The 20,299-nt window shown below is 39.9% G+C and overlaps 1 protein-coding gene across 1 annotated transcript; it reads left to right on the top strand.

Annotated features, from left to right (window-relative positions):
• The first annotated feature begins 806 nt into the window (after positions 1-806).
• On the top strand, positions 807-11,795 carry DHRS7C (dehydrogenase/reductase 7C). The gene is made up of 7 exons (XM_052808001.1): positions 807-1,868; positions 2,334-2,489; positions 7,781-7,893; positions 9,308-9,518; positions 10,088-10,180; positions 10,817-10,972; positions 11,473-11,795. The coding sequence occupies exons 2-7, from the start codon at positions 2,336-2,338 to the stop codon at positions 11,679-11,681; spliced, it is 936 nt and encodes a 311-aa protein (XP_052663961.1). The 5' UTR covers positions 807-1,868; positions 2,334-2,335; the 3' UTR covers positions 11,682-11,795.
• The last annotated feature ends 8,504 nt before the right edge of the window (positions 11,796-20,299 follow it).

Here is a 20,299-nt window from a genome sequence, read left to right as displayed (position 1 = left end):
TATTTTTCCAGATGACTCAGGCAGTCTTCCTTTACAATTGTTCATTAATATTAACAGACATGTTAGCATTTTATCATTACAATCTTACACATTGTTGGTTGTCTAGTTCTTTCAATTGACTTTTTCCTGTTCTTGCTCTTACATTACTTGTACCATTGCTCGGGTTAATTTGGAAACAAAGCAAACAAATCACTTGGAACTCCTATAAATCGTCTGTCTTTAGTGTGTGCTTTTTTTTGATGTTTCACCTTCACAGAAAAATGTTTTCAGAACGCTGAATAAATTAAACAAACAACACATCCTGTACCATAAAAGGAACAAACCAGCTTACTTACTGATAGGGAAATGCATATCTATTTATTTAAAGCTGATGCTTTGAAAGTAAGCGAAGATAGATGGGGCTTTAGGTGTGATGGAAAATCAGATTTCCTCTGCTTCTGCAGGTGGCTTGGCATGACTTCTTAGCTCAATTGACTTATGTTTTTACATTCTCCTGTGGAAACTGATGTAAATTTCAGGACACCATGACCATTTTGCATTGGAAAGCAGGTATTTATTCATATCTGTCTTTTGGTATGGAGTCTTCTGAGCTAGAAGTGCACACAATGTTTCAAACATTATCATGTTATACAGTTCTGTGGTTTGGAAATCTTAAATCATGGGTTCTTTGGCAGGGAACTTCAGCAGGAATATGCATGTTGATTCCCCATGTCATTAGCTTCTAGAGCAAGTTAGGTTTACAAACTAGTCCCGTCCTACGCCCTCTTGAATAACTCTCTATCCCCGTCCTACGCCCTCTTGAATAACTCTCTATCCTTTCCCACTCATTGAAAGCTAACACTGTCCTGGTACCTGCAGACCTAACCATGAAGTCCTTGTTCCTTGTTCCAACACTCCAATATCAATGATTCTCTATCATTTTTAGACTTGTCATTCTTTCATTGGAGATGCAGATTAGAACATAGAATTTAGATGACCACTTACACAGCATGAACAGGAGCACTGAATCTAGTTGTCAAAACTTACAATTTTAAGACTGTGATACAATTTTTTGAAAGAGCAAGCAGGAATGATTTACGGTAACCCATTCTTTTCTCTAGAACCCCAAAGGGCAACCCATAACTGTGATTGTCAGTTTAACAGATCATGTCTCTCTGCAGGAAATGTAAAAGATCACTTACCTAAAGTTGATATGGTCATGAAATTGCTGGGAAAGAGGCACATCTGCCTTGCAGATACCAAGAGTGGAAAGCAGCCTGCGGCACCTAGAAGCGCAGTACGCCAGTCCAGTCTGTGCTCCCCCACTCAGCTGCCCACAGCAGCTCTGTGTGATGCACTGGTTCCCAAGCCAGCTTGCTCAAAGACCTCTTCCTGACACATACATACACCATTCATATTGCTGAACAGTGATTATTTCAAGTGACAACTTCTTTATGGTACCTTTTGCTTGTTTTTGAAGACCTATTGTTATCATGGGGTTTATACAAATGTTTTTATGTGTAAAGTTAATTGAAGGCCAATGACGAGAAATTGAGACAGTCCCATGAACAACTGCAACTGAAGGCAAGACAGAAAGATAGATGTTTCTTTGTACAGCTGAATTGATACTGTACTAAGGTCTTTTACATGGCTGCCCAGCCTGTTGGACTAGATAGGTCAGGCATCCGAATCACACTGCAGATGCTATATTTACTTTTAAAGTATCTCTGTCACATGGCTATACATAGCCATTCTCATTCAGGGCAAGCAGCCTTAACAAATGCAATGCTCTATGAAATTGTTAAAGGACTTTAATTAAACCTTTAATACAAAAATTTACAAAAATACAAAAGAATGCTTTGTCTGTACCTGGAGTCTTCATAGCCATAGTAAGTGATTCTGTTTTCCTCTATCTTTATAGAACAGAAACCACTTTTGTAATGTGTTTTATCTGAAATAAGGATTAAAAGCTTTTTATCTGTTTTCCTGTAATAGTAACATAATTAAAAGTTCAGTGTTATATTTTAGCCTATGTTTTGCCTCAAGGCAATATTTGTACTAAAACTCTATTATGTTTTTGCCAACATAGAGTAATTTTGAATAAAAGGAATCCAGATTTGGTTATACCATGCAATGATAAGGAAAACAAAGAAACAGTATTACCCTGCTTATTAAATGATAATATTAAGCCATTGATTGGAAAAGAAGCTTGCCACTGCTTCAAGTCTTTGGCATGCTGATTACTGGATTTCCTATATATGAAAACATTGCTTTTTTAGATAAGAATAATTTGAAAAACAATGATTGCATATTATGATTACTGTTACTCTCATACTGTCTTTTGTTTCCCACAGAGATGGGTTTTCTTGCTGTACTTGCTCTACCATTACTTCTCTTAGGGATCAGTGGAATTATTTATATTTACCAGTCAGTCAGGTGGCTATTGTCCAAGTCAGCTGTGCAAAACAAGGTGGTGGTGATCACGGATGCCATCTCCGGACTGGGCAAGGGTGAGTTGTCTCATTTTTTCTCAGTGTCAGAGAATAGAAACAGCCAGAGAGCCACCTCTTAGGTGATAAAATGTGCATACATTAACTTGTATATATTCATAACTGCATGGATGAAGCAGAAGTTAAGAAATATATTTTTGAACAAATCCTATGATTTTTAAATGTACATTTTTAGTTTCAGCCACAGGAACTGCTGGTAAACTTTTAGGAACTACAGAGCTTTGTATTTCTTTAATTCAATAGAACGAGAGGTTTTGTGAGCAGATTAAGAGTTCTATTTTTAGCATGTTGCTACTATGAGATCTTATTACTTAAGCTGTCACTGCAGGGTAGCAGCATATCAGTATAAACAGGTGTCACCTTACTCTTTACATGTTCCTTTTCAGCCCTTAAAGACTTCAACATTTCCTGCTCCCTGTAAACATCAGTGCTCACCCCTCTGTCCCTGTTCGTATCTCTGCCCCTTTTGTTACCCATGTTACTCCACTTATATTTATATATTATATATTTATGATATTATTTATCACTCCAGTACCTCCAACTGGGCTGCCTGGCTGTGTGTAATGGTGGGTTCAGTGGACAGAAGGAAAGGGTATGTGATAATTTATCTATTTATATAAGCTGATTGCCTGGGTGGCCAGCCTTTTAGCATATACTTCTTCTTGGCTTGTATTTCCTGCCTACACAGTGCTACCAGATTAAAGGTACTGGGTCATATATTGCTTATGTACAGTTCTGCACTAGGCATCACTTGAGGGGCAGTAGATGCAAGTGCCTGATAAGGCAAACATAGCTTCAGGCTACATTTTGGCATTTTCAGTGAAGACTTCCTGTATGTTGGAAACCTTGCACTCCAAAGCAGAAAACAGATGGGGAAAGGGAATGGTCTTCCAGAATTATCCCTTAGCAAAACAGAGCAGAGACCTGCAATGGAAATACACATTATGCTGGCAAGGAGTGCTCTTTATCAGAGCCTGTTAGGACAAGGTATGAAATAATTCTGACCTCCACGTCGCACCTGGTCTTTCCCTTTCCTGACACACTTCAGTTTCAGTTGAAGATAATATTAGCATGAATTTTCTCTGATTGGTTATATTTCAGTATTTTTGTTTGGAGAAGTATGATTTGCAGTTCTCCAGCTAAGATTGGGTGTCTCATAGAATCATAGGATACCTAGAGGTTTCTAGACAGAAGTACTGCTTGGAGCAGGAATATCACCAGTGCTAGATCTGGTGCATTGTGGCTTCAAGCCAAATATTGGAAGCCTGCAAGGGTACAGAACATTTATTGAACATAAGATAAAGGAAGAGCAACAGACGTCATCTACCTGGACTTGTGCAAAGCATTTGACACTGTCCCACACGACATCCTTGTCTCTAAATTGGAAAGACATGGATTTGATGGATGGACCACTCGGTAGATAAGGAATTGGCTGGATGGCTGGACTCAGAGTTGCGATCAACAGCTCGATATCCAAATGGAGACAAGTGATGAGTGGAGTTCCTCAGGGGTTGGTATTGGGACCATTGCTTTTTAACGTCTTTGTTGGCAACATGGACAGTGGGATTGAGTGCACCCTCAGAAAGTTTGCCGATGACACCAAGCTGAGTGGTGAGGGTGACACACTGGAGGGAAGGGATGCCATCCAGAGGGACCTTGACAGGCTTGAGAGGAGGGCCTGTACAACCCTCGTGAAGTTCAACAAGGCCAAGGGTAAGGTCCTGCACACGGGTTGGGGAAATCCCAAGCACAAATACAGGCTGGTGATGAGTGGATTGAGAGCAGTCCTGCGGAGAAGGACTTGGGGGTATTGCTGGATGAAAAACTGAATATGAGCCAGAAACTTGTGCTTGCAGCCCAGAAAGCCAATTACATCCTGGGCTGCATCAAAAGAAGTGTGGCTAGCAGGTCGAGGGAGGTGATTCTCCCCATCTACTCTGCTCTCATGAGACCCCACGTGGGGAACTGTGTTCAGGTCTGGGGCCCCAACATAAGAAAGACATGGACCTGCTCAAGCAGGTTCAGAGGAGGGCCACAAAGATGATCAGGGGGCTGGAGCACCTCCTCTGTGAGGACAGGCTGAGAGAGTTGGGGTTGTTTAGCCTAGAGAAGATAAGGCTCCCAGGAGACCGTATAGCAGCCTTCCAGTACTTAAAGGTGCCTACAGGAAAGATAGGGAGGGACTCTTTATCATGGAGTGTAGTGATAGGATGAGGGCTAATGGTTTTAAATTGAAAGAGGATAGGTTTAGATTAGATATTAGGAAGAAATTCTTTACTGTGAGGGTGGTGAGACACTGGAACAGGTTGCCCAGAGAGAATTTGTGGATGCCCCATCCCTGGAAGTGTTCAAGGCCACGTTGGATGGGGCTTTAAGCAACCTGATCTAGTGGAAGGTGTCCCTGCCCATGGCAAGGGAGTTGGAACTAGGTGATCTCTAAGGTCCCTTCCAACCCAACCCAACCCAACCCAACCAAACCCATTCTATTCTATTCTATTCTATTCTATTCTATTCTATTCTATTCTATTCTATTCTATTCTATTCTATTCTATGATTTCTCCAGGTACCTTGCTCCAGCACTGCATGCCACCTGGGGAATATTTTCATAAGTTCAATTTCCTTATTAATCTTTCTTCATTTTTTTTTTTTTAATTTTGTGACTAGCTGCTGCCTCTCCCTTGAGGCTACAAAGGCAATCACACACACACACACACACCCTTTCTCACAGACATGAAAAAGAAGGTAACTCAAAGCAATTTTATTTTATTATCCTAAACATATCTACTGCCAGTATCCCATAGGGTGATACTGAGAAGTTATTTGCAGGCTCGAATCATTCCAACTCATGCAGAATTTACTGTGCAGTCCACTCATGCATATGCGATGGCCATTCATCCAGAGCTTTAAAATACCAGCTGTCTGGCCAGCTGCTGCATATTTGAGCTCTTAGGCAACAGCCAAATTCCTTTTCCAACATGCCATAATTTCCGGACTAAAGATGACATTCATCAACGTTAAAAAGGAGAAACAAAAACTATGACGATTGAAGTTGTTTGCAGTGGTTTATGCTTGTTATTTAACCTGATTCCTGTTTCTTCTCAGTGCTGTATCTCAGGAAAGTCCAGGATAGTTCTAGAGGAGAACATAATTCGTTTCCCTTTTCCCCTTTTATTGCTGTTCACACAGTAGTCACATTTTATTCACAAAGTTGCCCCAACTGTTATATTTATACGAAAAATACTGGTGTAGTTGTCCTAGTACTGGCAAATAATCTTTGAGGCTTTAAATCAAAAATCTTTCTATGCTAGCAAAAAGAAAATGAAAGACATTCATAAAATTACTCTTGTAAATCATGAAAAAGATTACATAAATAAAAGTTTCCAGCTGCACAGGTTTACAAAAATAGAAGAGTGGATCCAGAAGTGCTTCCATACAGATACTAAGAGTCTAGCATGGGCATTTAAGAAATCTAAGATGGGCATTTTAGCATAACTGGATTTGCCTGTGGGTATTGAAATCTAAAGAAAATGCTTTTTGGAGGACAGACAGCACTAGGTTTGTACTCTTTCCCATTCAAAAAAGGCCGTAGTAACTAAGACAAATCAAGTATGCTGGAAAGGCCTAAGAGTAATTGTAAGACCACATTCCTATTCCTCCCATACTGAATATGTAACTGTCATACAGATTTGGTTTAGGGACCAAATATGAGGGCTCCAAGGCTGAGAGCTTTTTGGGAGACCTAATCAGGAAAAAAACCACATGAGGGGAAAAATAACTCTTGATTTCCAATCCTACCGGCACACGTAACCCACTGTCAAATAATTGTCTGGCTGCACCCAAACCAGACATCTGGTTTGGGGCACAGTGGGCACATCATCTGTGGCAACCTCAGGCCTATCTGAAAGACATTATCTATTCCAAGAAAGAAAAGGGCAATTGTGTACTTTTCCTGGTCAGGAGGACAACCTTGACAGATTCCTGGACTGAGAGCCACCGTTTCAGTTCAGCTGATCTAGAACGTGCACCCTGTAGCAGCCTGTAACAGCCAGAGGGATACAACTGACAATGAATTCCCCAAAGATGCCCATGAGATATCTATGCTCCATGTTTTTAAACGCCTTTCTTTGGTCAAACTGACAGGACAGTGAGGAATATATTCTCCCTCAACACCACCTAGACAAGAAAATAGACCAGACATGCTGTCAAGATGCTCCAGCCTGGTATTTCATAATCTGGATTGAGCTGATCACATAATCCCATGAACACCTAAACTAATGAGTTGGCTACAGTCTTGTAGCCAGAACTGAGGTGGTATGATGGGTAACACAGACTGCCAGTTCCTCTTGTTATGTGAGTCCCCACTTTCAGAAAAGCACAATCATAGTTCACTTGCATAAGAAAGGGAGAAGAATCATCCCCAGAGACCTAGCTTAAACTGGGGTGAACCCCTAGCTCAGAATAACCCTGAATATATGGAGAAAAAGCAGTGCCATCCCAGCATACCCTGAAACTTCTCAGTGGCCTTCTCAGGAAGGCTTCAGGGAATGTAGCTGAACAAGAGGTAGTTCAGGCTGGTCCCTGATGCCTCTGATGACTACTGGGAAGTTCTAATACTCAGGAGATAAAGGTCTTGGGACAGATTACCTATGGAGGGAACGGTCTGTAGAAGAAAGGCCTCTCTCATTGATGCTCCATCTGTGGGCCAGTGGATGGTAAGTTTCTCTGTATTGCTCTTTCTCAAAGTTGTAGGTAAGTTTCATGTTCTCAAGAGTTTCATGAAGGTAGCATACAGAGCTAGTTTTACTATTACTGGGGTTGGTTGGTTTCTTCTTTACACTGCAGTAGACATGAAGTTGCAGAAGATGCAGTTTGTATTGTAACAACCTAAAGCGTGTATTTTTTAATATATTTTGCTTTATAGCAAGTGTGGCTGTAGGTGGAGAGAGTTAAGGAAGGTAATCAGAACAATTTTTCTAACTCAAAGCCATCATCCATTAACTGGCATATTGTTATTTTCTTAATTAAATTCTTAAATCCCATGACTAAACAGTGCCATTGTGCTGTACCATTAATTGTGCATTATACCATTACATTAAATTTTAATTTATTACTCACATATATATTATTGCCATTTAATGTTTTCTTTTTTCTCATATATATTTATTCTTTCAAAATTAATGAATTTTAGAGCATAGATTCAACATCATTAGCAAAAACAGCATCCCATTTCAAGCAAAATAAACAAAATCAAATTGTTGTTATTATTTCTTTTGAATGTATTTCTCTCCTAGAATGTTCTCGGGTGTTTCATACAGGAGGAGCAAGACTTGTGCTGTGTGGCAGGACATGGGAAAAGTTAGAAGCCTTGTATGATGCTTTAATTAGTGTGGCAGACCCCAGTATGGTAAGTATTTCCTCACTCTGCTTTGAAAATTCACAACTTGAGGTAAACACCTTGTTCAGGTACACAAAGCACTTTTAAATCCATTAGAACAAGGTACATGAAACATGATTCATAGTTAATGGTGATTTTGGTCACCCAGGTAACACACTTGGCACAGTCCAGAGAGAGAGAGAGAGAGACCTCTGAGGGTCTTCAGAGCATGACGCCAAAAGTACAAGTCAGAAATCCTGCTCTCTTGAGCTAATTCAAGGCAATTACTGTAAAGCAGCTGAGTGGTCCTGCATTTTGAACAAGCCACCCAACTAGAAATGCTAGGCAGAGGAATTTGCCTGTTAATTTGGATGAAAGGGATCCAAAGCGCTTCATTTAATCACAGGAAATATCATCCATTTTTCACATAATTAGAATGCTCAAGGAGTGAGAGATGGGTCTAAATATTGAAATAATTTTGAGTTTCTCCACTGCTCTGGGAGAAGTCCCATCTAGAAGGGCATGGGACCATATGAATAAGAGTACCCTTTCCTCATTACCACTGGCTGGGTCACCATGTAAGTAGACATGCAAGGCTGCCCCTGCTGCCAATTCCTTGGAAGGTGTTTCTTTGATGCTCATGGGAAAGCTTTCCTTCTGTGACCAACAGATAGCTTACTCATTTCAGGGCACAGGTGTTCTGAAGGCATCACACAAGTTCTACAGCCATTGCTCACCAAACCAACAAACATTTGCATTTGACCCTTTTTTTTCAGTAAGCTTCATTCATCTGCATAAATAAACATAAAAGTAATATGTTCATGTTAGTCTGTGCAGATTCAACTAGGAAAAAATATTAAGTATGACTAAGGGATCTGCATTACATCATCATAGTAATATAGTAAGAGACGATAGTCAGAGTTCATTCCTTTGTCCCATAGCTGATAAAATCTACATCTTTGCAGAAATCATACAAATGTAAACTCTGTTTGAATAACCTATAGCTGAACAAACCATTCCTATCTTTCAACTGTCCCCCATGTATATGTAAATTATCTATCAAAGCACTATATCCTAGCCTCTGTGGTCAGCAAAGTTCTCCAGAGGGCTGGTTACAGAAAGACTATAACTTGGAGTGCTAGGAGTCACCCTGTGTCTATTATCTGTCTCCACTGATTACAAGAGACACAAAACTCAATAGGGTAGAGCTAGTCCAGCTTACCCTTCCCATGGTGTTCTGATTCATCTGAATTTCAGAGTCTATGAATACCCGTTGCTGAACTACCTTCTTTCTAGAGTGGGTTAAAAAAAACAAATGAAAGTTTTTGTGAGAATGATAAAAGCGCTTTCTTCAGATAGCAAGGTAGATTAATTTACAAGACAAGTAAATAGAAATACATTTTTATACAACAGGTATCCTTGAAATAAGTCTTTTCTTTATTAGACATATGCACCAAAGCTCATACTTATGGATATCTCAGACATAAACTGCATTCAAGATGTAGCTAAGGAAATCCTGAATTGCTATGGCTGTGTGGATATACTGATCAACAATGCAAGCATGAAGGTGAAAGGAGCAGTGCAGAGCATTTCATTGGAACTTGATAAAAAGATAATGGATGCCAACTATTTTGGACCTATAACATTAACCAAAGGTATTTTAATTTCTTTTGCTGTTTTGCTGTTGCCACTTAAAGCTTGAGATCCAAGTCATTGGTGTTACACTGTTTCATCTGCACTTATTTTTGCCTTCTGCATTAGAATCAAAAGCAATTCTTTGAAAATCAATGGACTGAAATTGAGGTGAAGAAGATCAAAATCAGAGTGCCTGGGTTTGGAAATAGATTGGTCAAGAAATATATAAGCAGGTGTTTGAAAGACAGACTTTTTTTTTAAATGTCTGCTTATTGTATTTTGTATATGGTGACTCCTTTATTTATGTGCTTGCTACCTTTGTTACAAAGACAGTTGTTTTCAAAATCCTTGCAAGGATACAGACAGGCTGACAATTAAATGTGATAATATTTCACCCAAATCTGCAAGTAGAATCCAAGTGAAGTCTAGAAGACACTCAATTTCCAGCTACTGGATTTTGTGATATTTTTGATTGCAGTATTGAGACAACCTTCATTAAAGTTGTGGTATCTACACTTCAGCTGTCACTTCTTTTTACTAAATACATTGAGGTGTTTTGCTTATGTGGCTTTTTATTTCTTTTTTTTAGCTATTCTTCCCAGCATGATCTCAAGAAGAACTGGCCAAATTGTTCTAATTAATAGTATCCAAGGAAAAATAGGAATCCCATTTCGTGCAGCTTGTAAGTTATACGTAGCAAAAATGTGCATTCTAATGCATAAATTGTGATTATTCTATGGCACTGATAATAGATTATTAAAAGTGCTAATTTGCATCCTAATTCAGTAAACTCTTAATACAGTATTTGACTGAAAAATTTTCAAAGAAGTGGAACTCAAGAAGAAATAGTTAAAATAGTATCTAACATCTGTACTGGGCATATTAATAGAAACCATAATGAAGAATGAAGTAATGTATAAATGTAACATACTGGTAGATACTAGCTACTGCTTTGTAAAGTGAGACTCATGCACTTAATGGATTTGTGTGCGGGAGTTTAAAAGGAGATGTAGTAATTTTATTCTGCTTGGCTTTCCAGAAAATTTTCAAGAAGGTCTTTCATCCAAGGCTCCTAATGAAACTAACCCATCCTGAACTATGATGAAAAGTCTTTGCATTAATAAAACACAAAGTTAGTGGACAGAAAATATAGGATAGATGTAAACAGATATTTTAAATTGTGACAGGATGGCTAATCATTCCATGCTCAATTTTCCAAACATTCATGTTTTATGGAGCTCTATCAACACATACATCTATATCAATGCATTCATATATCCAAACATGCATATGTGGGGGGTTTTTTTCTTTCTTTTAGATGCTGCTTCTAAGCATGCTGCTGTAGGCTTTTTTGATTGTCTTAGAGCTGAAATGGAAGAATTTGATATTTCTGTCAGCACTGTGAGTCCAACCTTCATCTGTTCATACCATCGCCAACCAGCACCTGGCAACTGGGAGGCATCTATTTGGAAATGTAAGGTTTGATGCATCAAGAGAGATGGTAGGTGAGGCCCATATAGCAGTATGGAGGATTTCCCAGGGAGAAGACAGGAGCATAGGGAAAAGAATGGAAATGACAGAAAGGATGAACAGGTTAGGGGAGCAAAAGAAAGCAAAGATTGGAGAGTTCAGATGAGCCTAGTGAAAAGAGAAGGAATATGGAAAGAGACAACATTATGTGATAAAATAAATACACCAGGGCATGGGAAATGGAGGTAGAGCAGAGCATGAAAGGTCCAAAGGGAGACTTCCACTGCACTCAGGTTTGCTCCTTCTCTTAGGGACTGTGAGGGTTTTACTTCAAAATTGTAAAAAGATCTTAGGGACATAGTGATGAGAGAAAGGGAAGGGGTAAGCGATTGAAAGTGTGTATGAATTTAACTAATTTTACTGATGCACTACATCTTTTCACCACCATTCCCTCAGATGTGTCTGTCTGTCTGTAGCTCTCACTCCTCTCTGTTTGATTTACAGTCTTTTTCAGAAAGGTGGCATATGGTGTGCACCCAGTGGAGGTGGCAGAGGAAGTCTTGTGCACAGTAAGCAGTAAGAAGCAGGAGGTACTTATTGCCAACCCTATCCCCAGAGCAGCAGTTTACATTCGCACCTTCTTCCCTGAAATGTTTTTTGCCATTGTTGCCTCAGGGATTAGGGAAAAGCTGAAGACAGAAGAGGAAAATTGATTTTGTTCAGTTCTTTACCCTGCTTTTGACCTGAAAAAAAGTTTGTTTCAAATGTCAATGATTTCTGCTTCTCACTATGGGTAGAATAAAGCAGGAGGCTTTATTAAACATGAACCAGCCAATGTCTCACTTAGTGATTCACTACCATTGTCACACGCTCATCTGTGGGATTTCTACTCTTCTGGATTTAGTGAATATGACAAGATGTCATTGTTTGCATTACAACAGTACGGGAAAAACTCTGCTAGGAACTCTATCGCTGTTTTAAGAGAGTGATTCCCAATCTAAATTGGTAGATCAAAGTTTGGGGACCTGCAGCAACTTATCAGAATAGTCTGTCAGTGCTAGGACTGATGGGAACTTACAGGAACAAAAGGAAGGGGAAGTAGGGAGATGTGGGAGAGAAAGCAGTAAAAATCAGTGGAAAATGGGGTTAGAGCCTTAATCAGAGTGTTCCTCAGATGTGCTTTTTGGAAGTACTTGCAGGATATGCAAATGGTTAGCGCAAATAAGAGCTGATCTAGTTCAATATCTCATCTGCAACAGGACCCTGGAATACATGCTTAAAAGATGGATTATAAGAATGGGACAATAATATGGAGACACTCCCTGTATTATACTCTCCCAGGTTCTGGTGTTCTGCTACACAGTTTGAAACAGAATCTGTCTCTGTGTCTTGTTAAACTATCAGTTTTTCACACAAATTTTTCAAATTCCTGTTTGAAACATTCCATCCCTGAGGAAAGGAACTAATCATATATTAAAAAAAGACTTCATTATGTTTACTTTAAACCTTTAAAATTTACTTTAAACCTCAGATAATATTCTCTGATATCTCCTACTTCTTTGACTGTGAGAGACAAAAAATAATGGTACTCAATTCATTCACTCCCAGTCATCCATGCCCATCATACTTTCCACGCAGTTACCTGTTTTCCAAGTTGGAGACCCCTGGTATCTATTCACTCTCTGTATGTGAGAAGTCCAGATTATTCTTCTTGTTCTTCTTTATATCTTTTCTTGGTTTACCTTACCTTTTTTTTTTTTTTAAGATGGACAGGCCACAGCTGCATGCAGCATTCAAGAAAGATAAACAATCTGGACTCACAGACAAGCATACAGATGCTTCCTGGGTTTTTCACTTCTTTTCTTCTTTTGCATGTCTTATGCAAATTCGTGGTTTTGAGATATTTTTCTGACTGCTACTGAGCACTGAGTTCCCTTGTCCACTCTGCTATGTGTGGTAATTAATCATCATATCCAACATGAGCGTGGCCATTACTTATGTCAATTGTGTAAATTCCATATAATTCCCAAAGTCCTCTCACTCCCAGATATTCTGGGTTTCTCTTCCCTATCACATTTTCCATTCATGCTGTAAACTTACCCCTTTTTTGTTTCATCCTGTGAGCTGAACCAGAATATAAATAAAGCTCATGCAAGGGTGTCCTGATCTTCAGTTTTACATCTAAGAGCTTGAATTCTGTCTCCCAAACCCTCCTCTGGCCTTTCTTTTGTCATCACTACTCACAGAGATCATGACCACCTGCTTTTTTGCAGACACTGCCAAAATGCCTTATTTGCAGAATACCTACAAAGGAAATACCTACTCAGAAGCATGTAACCAAACTACACTTCCTGCTACAACAAGTCCAGTTGCTCATATAGCTTTCAACACCAGCTGCACTTATCTACGTCTTTCTATCAGTAAGAATCACCAAACATTAAAGGAATTCTCAGTGCATTGTTATCATCTTGCAGGGACGTTAACCTGTTCTTGTATCTCTAATTCAATTGCTCTGGCAATCAAGAAACATGCATGCATCTACCTCACTCAGGGAAGCAGTTCACAACTAGTGAGAAGTAGCCAGTTCCTGCAGTACCTGCTGGAGTTCCATCTATTTTCTATTGTAGCACTGGGCTTTTATTGTTGTTTGAATGACTATACCTTAACTGTGAAGTCAACCATCCACTTTGCCAAAAATTTTCTTGCTCCTCACCAGAACTCTACTCCCTCAAGCAAATGTGCTTTAGCTGTGGTCTCAGTTATACTTGTGTCTGTGCCTAAGCAACAGCCAAGCCCTTCACAGCTCCACAAAATCAAAATACGGAATAACTGGCTAATTCCATCAGAAAAGGATCAGAGAATCATAGGACTTCACAGCTAAACATGAAACAACATTGTCTTGCTTTATTGTAAAACCAAGTGGATTGCATGTTAAAATAAGCTGAATAATCCTTCTGCTCCATTTTGCACTTTCTAGATATCAGCAGAAATTCTTCATTGGTTTTGAATATTTCACTTTAAAAATGTGGAACCGTTCAAGAAACCACAGTGAAAAGCAATGAGAGTGACAAAGGTAAAATAACAGCTGTGGTCTATCAAGAAATTTTTAAAGAACAGATGTATTTTAATCTAGAAAGTAGAAGAAAGTCATATCTAAACAATTTTCAAATACCTAAAACGTACTCCAAGAGGATAGAACTAAACTGTTCTCCATTTCTGCTGTAGTAGAACAATGTGCTAAAATTACTGCAAAGGATATTTACAGGGAAAGAATTTTCTGCTAAGAATAGTTAAGCATGAAGGATAAATTGCCACAGAAATTTTAGAATGCCTGTCTTCGGAAGCTTTAAAGAAGAGATTAATGAAACATCTGTAAAAAAGCAATGTAGCTTTAGTTTATCCTGCCTAAAGGAAAAGAAGGATTAAGTGACCTTTTAAATGGGTCACACTTTTCTATAATTCTGTGGTCTTTTCTCATTTTGAGAACAAGGATTCTCCACTGGTATTTCTGAAGTAGTGTTTTTTCCTCCAGGGAAATCTATTATTTAATCTGAAGTTTTCTATTTATTTTATTTGTCCATCTCTGCCTTACTGTTTAAATACCTGTGGATATATGTTGCATATAAAAATATTATGATAATAAAAAGAAATATTATGAGTTCATTAAGAGATATTTTCTGTGAGCCTCACTCAGCCATATTTTAATCTATGTGGTTTCCTTAATAATACTAACTTTTATAAATGAGGACAAAACTAGGCCTGCAGATTTAGTTGTAGAAGTCATAGGAGAAAGATATTCAACTACAGCTCCTTTAATTTTTTTTTAAGCTTCTCAGATGCCTAAAGGGCACATAATTTTCTTTTAATGTGAGCTGCAGCTGGCTGCACTGTTTCAAATTTATGGGTTTTGTGCTGAAATCAACTATTCTTGGTGTTGGCCAAGAAAGTTGACATTGCTGGACACAAGTGCCCTTGAAATAAGGAAGAATTTAAAAGAATGCTAAGACTGGAAAGTCTTAGAAGTGAGGAGACTCTTGTCTAATTTTAGACATCTGTCTTAGAGCCTACCCAGAGCTAACCTCCCACATCCCCTTCTTAAGCAGTGGAAAGAAACAGGTGCCTGTAACCTGTGATTTATCCGACATACAGCTTAGGATAACATGAATTGCATCCTGGAAGTGCCTATTTCTCTCATTAACTTTCACTGGACTCCAGGTAACCAGCGCAACTGTAGACCTGGGTATCTGTGTCATAGGCAGCTGAAGTTTACTGAGATGCCACATTCATCAGGATTGATTGGGTCAAATGAACTGGAATAAAAGTGCCACAGTATTTTCTAAGCTGCCTTTTTTTTTTTTTTTTTTTTGCCTACTTTCAAATAGTGTTGTTCCAGGACTTACCCCAGAACTATTGATGTCTACAAACTGGGAGTCAAAATAAGGGCCAGAATGTGAAATCATGGGTTGCAAATAGGGATAAGAAGCCTTGCATTTCATCAGGTGAATTTGTTTACAAAACATCCAGCAAAACACTTATACCTTCTTGAATGGTTAGCATGTGAGAAAACCAGACTGTCTGAGATTTAAGAATTGATCAGGATGGGGGTCCTACTGCACAATTATTTAAAAGCTCTTGTCTACATACAGCACTTTGTATGAGTGCAAATGACTGTGAGAACCCTGAGGAAAGAGCATAGGGTAGAGACTACCAGTCTGTGTTTATAAACTGCAGGCTAAGAAAAAATTGTGGAACTTAAATTAGATCTTTTAAAGATCTGGTAAGAACAAACCAAGTATCTTCCTGGATGAGGTGGAAATTCATTGGTGACACCCAGGAACAACGTGAGATGGGTAAAAATCTATTGTAAAGAGACCACAGTTATTATAAAGGAAGAAAAGCAGAAAGTCAGATGGAATCAGGAACAATACGTCTATCAGTGAAGATGTTAGAAACAACTCTACCACAAAGAAATAATGTGAAACAAGTGGAAGGAATCAAGATCTTGTGTTCTGGCCAAGGCATTGAGACTACTTCTACTAGAGTGGATATCAAACTGTCTAGGAACTGCTTTTTTCATCTGCAGAACTGAAGGCGGCAGTTTCAGAATACTGGGTATGCTGTAATGAATAAATACAGACTTTTCTAAAGATGAAAGGGGAAATCTTATTGCTGTCTACAGCTACCTAGTGGGATGATGTAGAGAAGATGCAGCCAGACTCTTCTCAGATCTGCACAGTGGAAGAAAAAAAAGGTAAAGGACACAAATCAGAACACATGAAGTTCTGATTAGATATTAGGAACTATTTTTTCCACAATTACAGTAGTCAAGCATTGGGACAGGTTGCCAATGAGGTCAGGAAATTGAGGTCAGGAAATCTTACTTCTTGCATATATTCAAAACTAAACTGCTTAAGGCTCTGAGCAACATCATCTAATTGGTCTGGCTTTAAGAAGGGAGGCTGGGCCAGAAACCCCCAGAGGTACCTTCTAACTTAAATTATTCTATAATTATGTCTGAGTCTATAGGTATAGATGAGTTTTGCAGTTGGTCTCCAGCCAAGATAATTTTGATATTCCCCCAGCCAGAGAATGTGATTTTGTCAGTTTTTCCACTGGATGGGAAAATTTAGGTGAATACCAAATGCTGAAAATGCTGAAAATTGATGAAACTGCAGACAAGTTACGCAGAGTAAAACACATAATCAAACAAACCCTGCTAAAGGTACCAGGAGATGACTTTGGGTATAAATACCTAAATGACATCCTTTAGCAAGTCCCACAGTGCTCTATGCAATAAGGTGTCAGCTGGCAGGACACAGTCTACTCTAGTCACTATTCAAAGATGCTGCTTTACATTTGTTTGTTTGCTTGTTTGTTTTTTTTTAAGGTATTCATGAGTGTTTAGAAGCTGGAAATAGGTTAAATGCTAAATTAATAAGGAGAATACTATGGCAATTATTCTTTCTGAAGTTCATGTGAGGGAAGTGATGGTGCACAATGACCACAAATTAATCAATTATAAAGCTAGTGGACTGCATATAGCTTATCTTATTTCCACAGGAAGTGAAAAGCATGAAGAAATTATAATGCTAATTTTAAATTGTACACAGTCAGATGCTGTTATAGGACAGGAGCCAACAATTGATTGTAAGAAAATATAGGCTAATGAAAGGAATCTCTGCTATTGGGTAGAGGGGCAAAACTTGAACCTTGAAAATAAAGGTTCATTTAGTATTTGAAGTATAAAGAAAGATGCAATCGGTACTGAAGAGAGTAGAAAAAAGAAGTTCCAAATATTTCCAAATATTAGATTCAATTTTTGGGAGGCAGCAGGGGAAGAACTGTAGGAAAACTCAGGTGGGAAGGTACCTCAGGAGGTCTTTCGTCCACCCTCCTATCAGCTATGAGGTAAGACCATGTTGCTTAGGCCTTTACCTAGTCAAGTCTTGAAAACCTCTCCAGTCCAAGCCTCTCTTATCTGAACCTATGCTCAGTGTCTCTCTCCTACAATGCACCAGTGTGAAAAGCCTGGCTCCATGTAATAAATAACCTTCTTGTAGAAACTGGACGACTGCTAGACATTGTAGATATTGGAGGGCTTCAGGTCCCTCTGAAGTCTCCTCTGCAGGCAGAAAAAGCCTCAGCTTCTTCTCATATCACATGTGCTCCAGCCCCCTCAACATCTTGGTGGCCATCTGCTGAACTTAATCCACTTTGTTCCTGTGTTTCCAGTGCTGTGGAGCCTAAAACTGGACACAGTATTCTATATGTCATCTAATGAATGCTAAGTGGCAAGGAATAATCACTTCCCTGGATCTACTGGGTATGTTCCTGTTAATACAGCCCAAGATGCTGTTGGCTTTCTTTCTGCCAGGCACATTTTCAGCTTGCTGTGGTCTCAGTGCAACAATATCCTCAAGCCCTTCTCCACAGTTAATCTTCAGCAATCATAGCAGCCCAATTGTGCAACCACATCTTTTATTCCAATCATATTGCAGCTCATTGACTGCATGTGGAGATCTAGTTCCTCCCACTTGTTTCTCAGGCTGTTTGCATTTGTCTACATACACTTGAGGTGGGTTTTTATTTACCCTGTTTTATCATTCCTGAGGTCTCATTTTTTCCTGTTGCCTTGCACCTTTTGCTTTCCATCACTGTTGGCTTCTACCTCATGACAACATCTCCCTCCTCCATTATTCCTAGTTTAAAGTATTTCTCAACAGGCTGGCCAGCCTGATCACAAAGATGCTTTTGTCCAGCTTTGTTGAGTGGACCCCGTTTCTTTCCAGCAGCTCCTCATCCTCTGACACCTACAGTTGTCAAAGCCAAACCCCTATCACCAGGACCATCTGTGCACAATCAGGTGTTGACCCACAGGATCCATGCCCTACTCCCAAGCCTTGTCCTTGCAGGATCAATGAGAACACCACCTGGGGCCTCATGTCCTACACCTTCAGCCCTCTTGACATGCTCAGGGTCTCCGTGATAGTATCATTTGTGTCCACATGGATAATCAGCATGGAATCATAGTCTGAGGGCTGTCTAGGCTCCAGCAGTCTCCCTGAAACACCTCAGATCTAAGCCCCCAACAAACAGCAAACATCCCTGGATAGCAAGTCAGGTCACCAGATAGTGGCCTCCAATCCCTGAAGGACATAGTCTCCCGCTACTGTCACTTGCCATGCTCCCCTGGTTCTGATGCATGTGTCAGGCTCAGTTGGCTCTGAATGCTCCCCAGACAGAGCTTGTAGCCTCTTGCCTGCTGCCAGAGACCAAAATTATTCTGCATTTGCAGATCTGCCAATGGAGAAAGAGTTGTCCTCCTCTTGCCAGAAGCCACAACATCCAGTGTTCCTGGTCCTGAGAGTCTCCAGTGAGCACAGTCTCTGGCTGCTCTTCCTTCTGTTCATTATAGGGGTTCATGCTCTCATCTTTGCAGTTTTAATGTGAAGATCTTGTCAATTTCTTTTTCATCATTCCTTGTGCTATGCAGCCTTCTCACCTCCCACAGTTCCTTAACTTCAATAGAGTTTCTCAGCCACAGCACACCTTCTACAGGTAAGGATACTGCCTTCACCTGCTCCAGCTTCAGCAAGTGGCCCCAGGCACTTCCTGCAGACCCAGACCCAGAGACTTGGATTCTTCCTCAGGACCCCAGTCTCGGCCAAGACCTCTGCTGTGCCTGGGACAGTTGCTCCAGTTGGTGTTGGGGGCAATGCCCACTGACTTGTCACAACAAATGCTGAGTGCTCACACACTGCCTTCAGCAGAGTTTCTGCTGCTTTGAAGAGCAATGGTCTGGGCCCTAAGCTTGCAGTCCAGCAGTCGTATAGCTCTCTCCCTAGCACTAGTTGCAAGAGTACTTGAAACTCCCTGATTGGGAGTCAGCTTTTCCCACTTGCAACCTGGATCTGAAGAGCCCTGAATTTTCTCCCAGAAGAACTAGAAGCAGAGCCCAGAACAGCTGCACAAACTACAGGCACCAGCAGCCAGCAACAAACAGTCCAAGCAGTGTCTGAGGTGCTTGCCTGCATCCTGGCCACAAACTGCCTGTTCCGAGGTCACAGCACTCCAAGAGCCAGTTACACAGCAGATGGAGACTGGGCACAGGTGCCTGCCACCCCTTGGTTGGCTTCCCACTACCTCCCTTCTAAGGAGACTGGCTTATGTGTTGCTTTGTTATCTCACCTTATTGTCTCTCCTGCCACTAATGGCCCATGGTTTCCTTCTGAGCTAATTGTTTTTAATTGTGCTACTCTATTATCAGCTCGACCTTATCACTGGCCATAAACTGACCTACTATGGACCCTGCTGGCATAACAAATTCAGACTACATTTATGTTAGGATTGTTTTGCCTGAAAAAAGTGTACAGTGATTTCTCTAAAACCCAGAGCCGCTCAGTATACTGTGAAAGGCCTCTGCCACCCAGCATTCACAAGTGTGTTTCCTAGCAGGCTCATTAACAGAAGCATTCATAAAAAAATGAAGAAAAACTGGTGTCCAACAAAGTAAGCACACAGCTCAGTTCCATGGGAAAGCTCCACGTTGATCCTCAGAGTGGAGCAGCTGTGTATTCCTCATCTATGAGGATCGTAATCACTTCTACTGTCCAATCTTTAATGTGATTGTAGATTATTCTTCATGTATAATAATCACAAATCAAATTTTGATTCTTTCTGATACTGTTGTCAGAATGATACATAGAGAATTTCATGGGTGAGTTGTATGTTGTCTACAGCCATGTATCTTCCAGATTTCTGTTTGCCTTCCTAGCCATTTTAAATGAGTAGTATTTACATTGAAAGCCTCTTCCCTCTATTAGCCTTTCTT

The sequence above is a fragment of the Harpia harpyja genome, chromosome 14 (assembly GCF_026419915.1).
Source record: "Harpia harpyja isolate bHarHar1 chromosome 14, bHarHar1 primary haplotype, whole genome shotgun sequence".
In the NCBI taxonomy this organism is placed as follows: domain Eukaryota; kingdom Metazoa; phylum Chordata; class Aves; order Accipitriformes; family Accipitridae; genus Harpia; species Harpia harpyja.
This window is presented reverse-complemented; position numbering and strand designations above follow the sequence as displayed.